Source organism: Suricata suricatta, chromosome 16, assembly GCF_006229205.1.
Source record: "Suricata suricatta isolate VVHF042 chromosome 16, meerkat_22Aug2017_6uvM2_HiC, whole genome shotgun sequence".
Taxonomy (NCBI): domain Eukaryota; kingdom Metazoa; phylum Chordata; class Mammalia; order Carnivora; family Herpestidae; genus Suricata; species Suricata suricatta.
The window spans coordinates 53268447-53269827 of NC_043715.1; the positions used below are offsets into that span (position 1 = coordinate 53268447).

The following is a 1381-nucleotide window of genomic DNA, read 5'->3' on the forward strand; positions in this document are numbered from 1 at the left end:
CATGCAGCTGCTGGCCCACATCATCAGCCCAGTAAGTGAAACTTCAGGGAATACTATCAGTATGGTATAGAGTGTCCCTGAGATTTTGTCCTGGTCAGATGTAGAACAGTACCCATAATCCCTATTGTTTGTGATGTTTTGGCTGCTTGGTTTCCATGACACATAGAATACATACATAGGAAATATAAGGTTTAGTATTATATATATGATCCAGAAGAGGGTAATGAACAAGCCAATATACTTTGGAGCTTTGACTTTAAGGTCCTTCCAACAGGAGTTCATGGGGCTGATCATGATGGTCTGAAAGACACTCAAGAGGCAGGTGCTGCCCATGGACATTCCCCTGCCCGCTCTCAGAACATACAAAAGAAGTTTGCATCCAAACTCATTGAAGAGACCTTTCACCCCAAAAGCTGCCAATGTCTTGGGGACACCTCTAGAAAGCATCACCAAGGAGTTGGCTATCATCAGGTGCATGAGAATCAACTTTATGGATCTCAGCCTCCCTTTCGTGTGGTAATGGAAGACATAATGGTGAAGAAGAGAGAAATTGCCCAGGATTCCAACTATCGTCTGTGATAACAAGATGACTGCTGTCGGGAGCTGCCAGAAGAGCTGCCAGAAGAAAAGACTCGTGCCTTGACCTGCAAGATCAGCCACCCGCACAGCTGAGCTGCGTTATCACTCCCAGCACAGCAAGAGCTGCATTATCACCTTCAGCTGAGGCCTTCTTGTTTCCCTCCCAAGCTTTTCTTGTTAGCCTCTTGGGTGGCATGCTGACTCTGCAGCTCCCGCCCTTGTTTCCTAGCAACTAACTCACGTCAACTGCCCGCCTTCTACCCTATATAAGACATGCGTGGTCTCTCAATAAAGAGAGTGGCTTCATCGGAAATGCTGCCTGGCCTTCACTCTCTGTGCCTCCTACCCTACCCTACTCTCACTCCCTCTCTCAGGGACCCGTGTCGACTGGCCAGCCGGCCAAAACAGACTGCTATTGCCAAATCCCTGGAACCCATTCTGTCATTTTGTACTCTTTCCTTTAAAGTGTAACGACAGTCATTCCTGTAAACCGAGAGTTTCCTTGTAGATTTTGGCATCAAGACTCACTTTGGTCAGTTGCTCCTTTGGGATTGCCAGAAACTGGAAGAGGCAGGAGGAGATGGGGAGAAGTAACAGGATATTCCGTGGAAAAGTCAGCACTAAAGATATAGTAATATAACCTGAAATAAACAGAGGTAAGGGGTAGAATGTGGAAGGACACTTAGTACTAATACAACATTATCAGGAAATTGATATTGGTTACTTACATTGGAAGAATCCTACAGTGTGATTTATTACCTATGTTATGGGACAAATCACTTCTGATATGTTACTGATTTAT

General features: G+C 45.3%; 1 protein-coding gene across 1 annotated transcript in view; it reads right to left on the bottom strand.

Moving 5' to 3' along the window:
- Positions 1 to 1016, bottom strand: part of LOC115279863 (vomeronasal type-1 receptor 4-like) — an 11976-nt gene extending 10960 nt beyond the window's left edge. The window contains exons 1-2 of the mRNA XM_029924368.1: positions 986 to 1016; positions 6 to 590 (exon numbers count right to left, since the gene is read on the bottom strand). Of these exons, the coding sequence (XP_029780228.1) occupies positions 6 to 590; positions 986 to 1016 (616 nt within the window). The remainder of the gene's footprint in view (positions 1 to 5; positions 591 to 985) is intronic.
- Between the last annotated feature and the right edge of the window lie 365 nt (positions 1017 to 1381).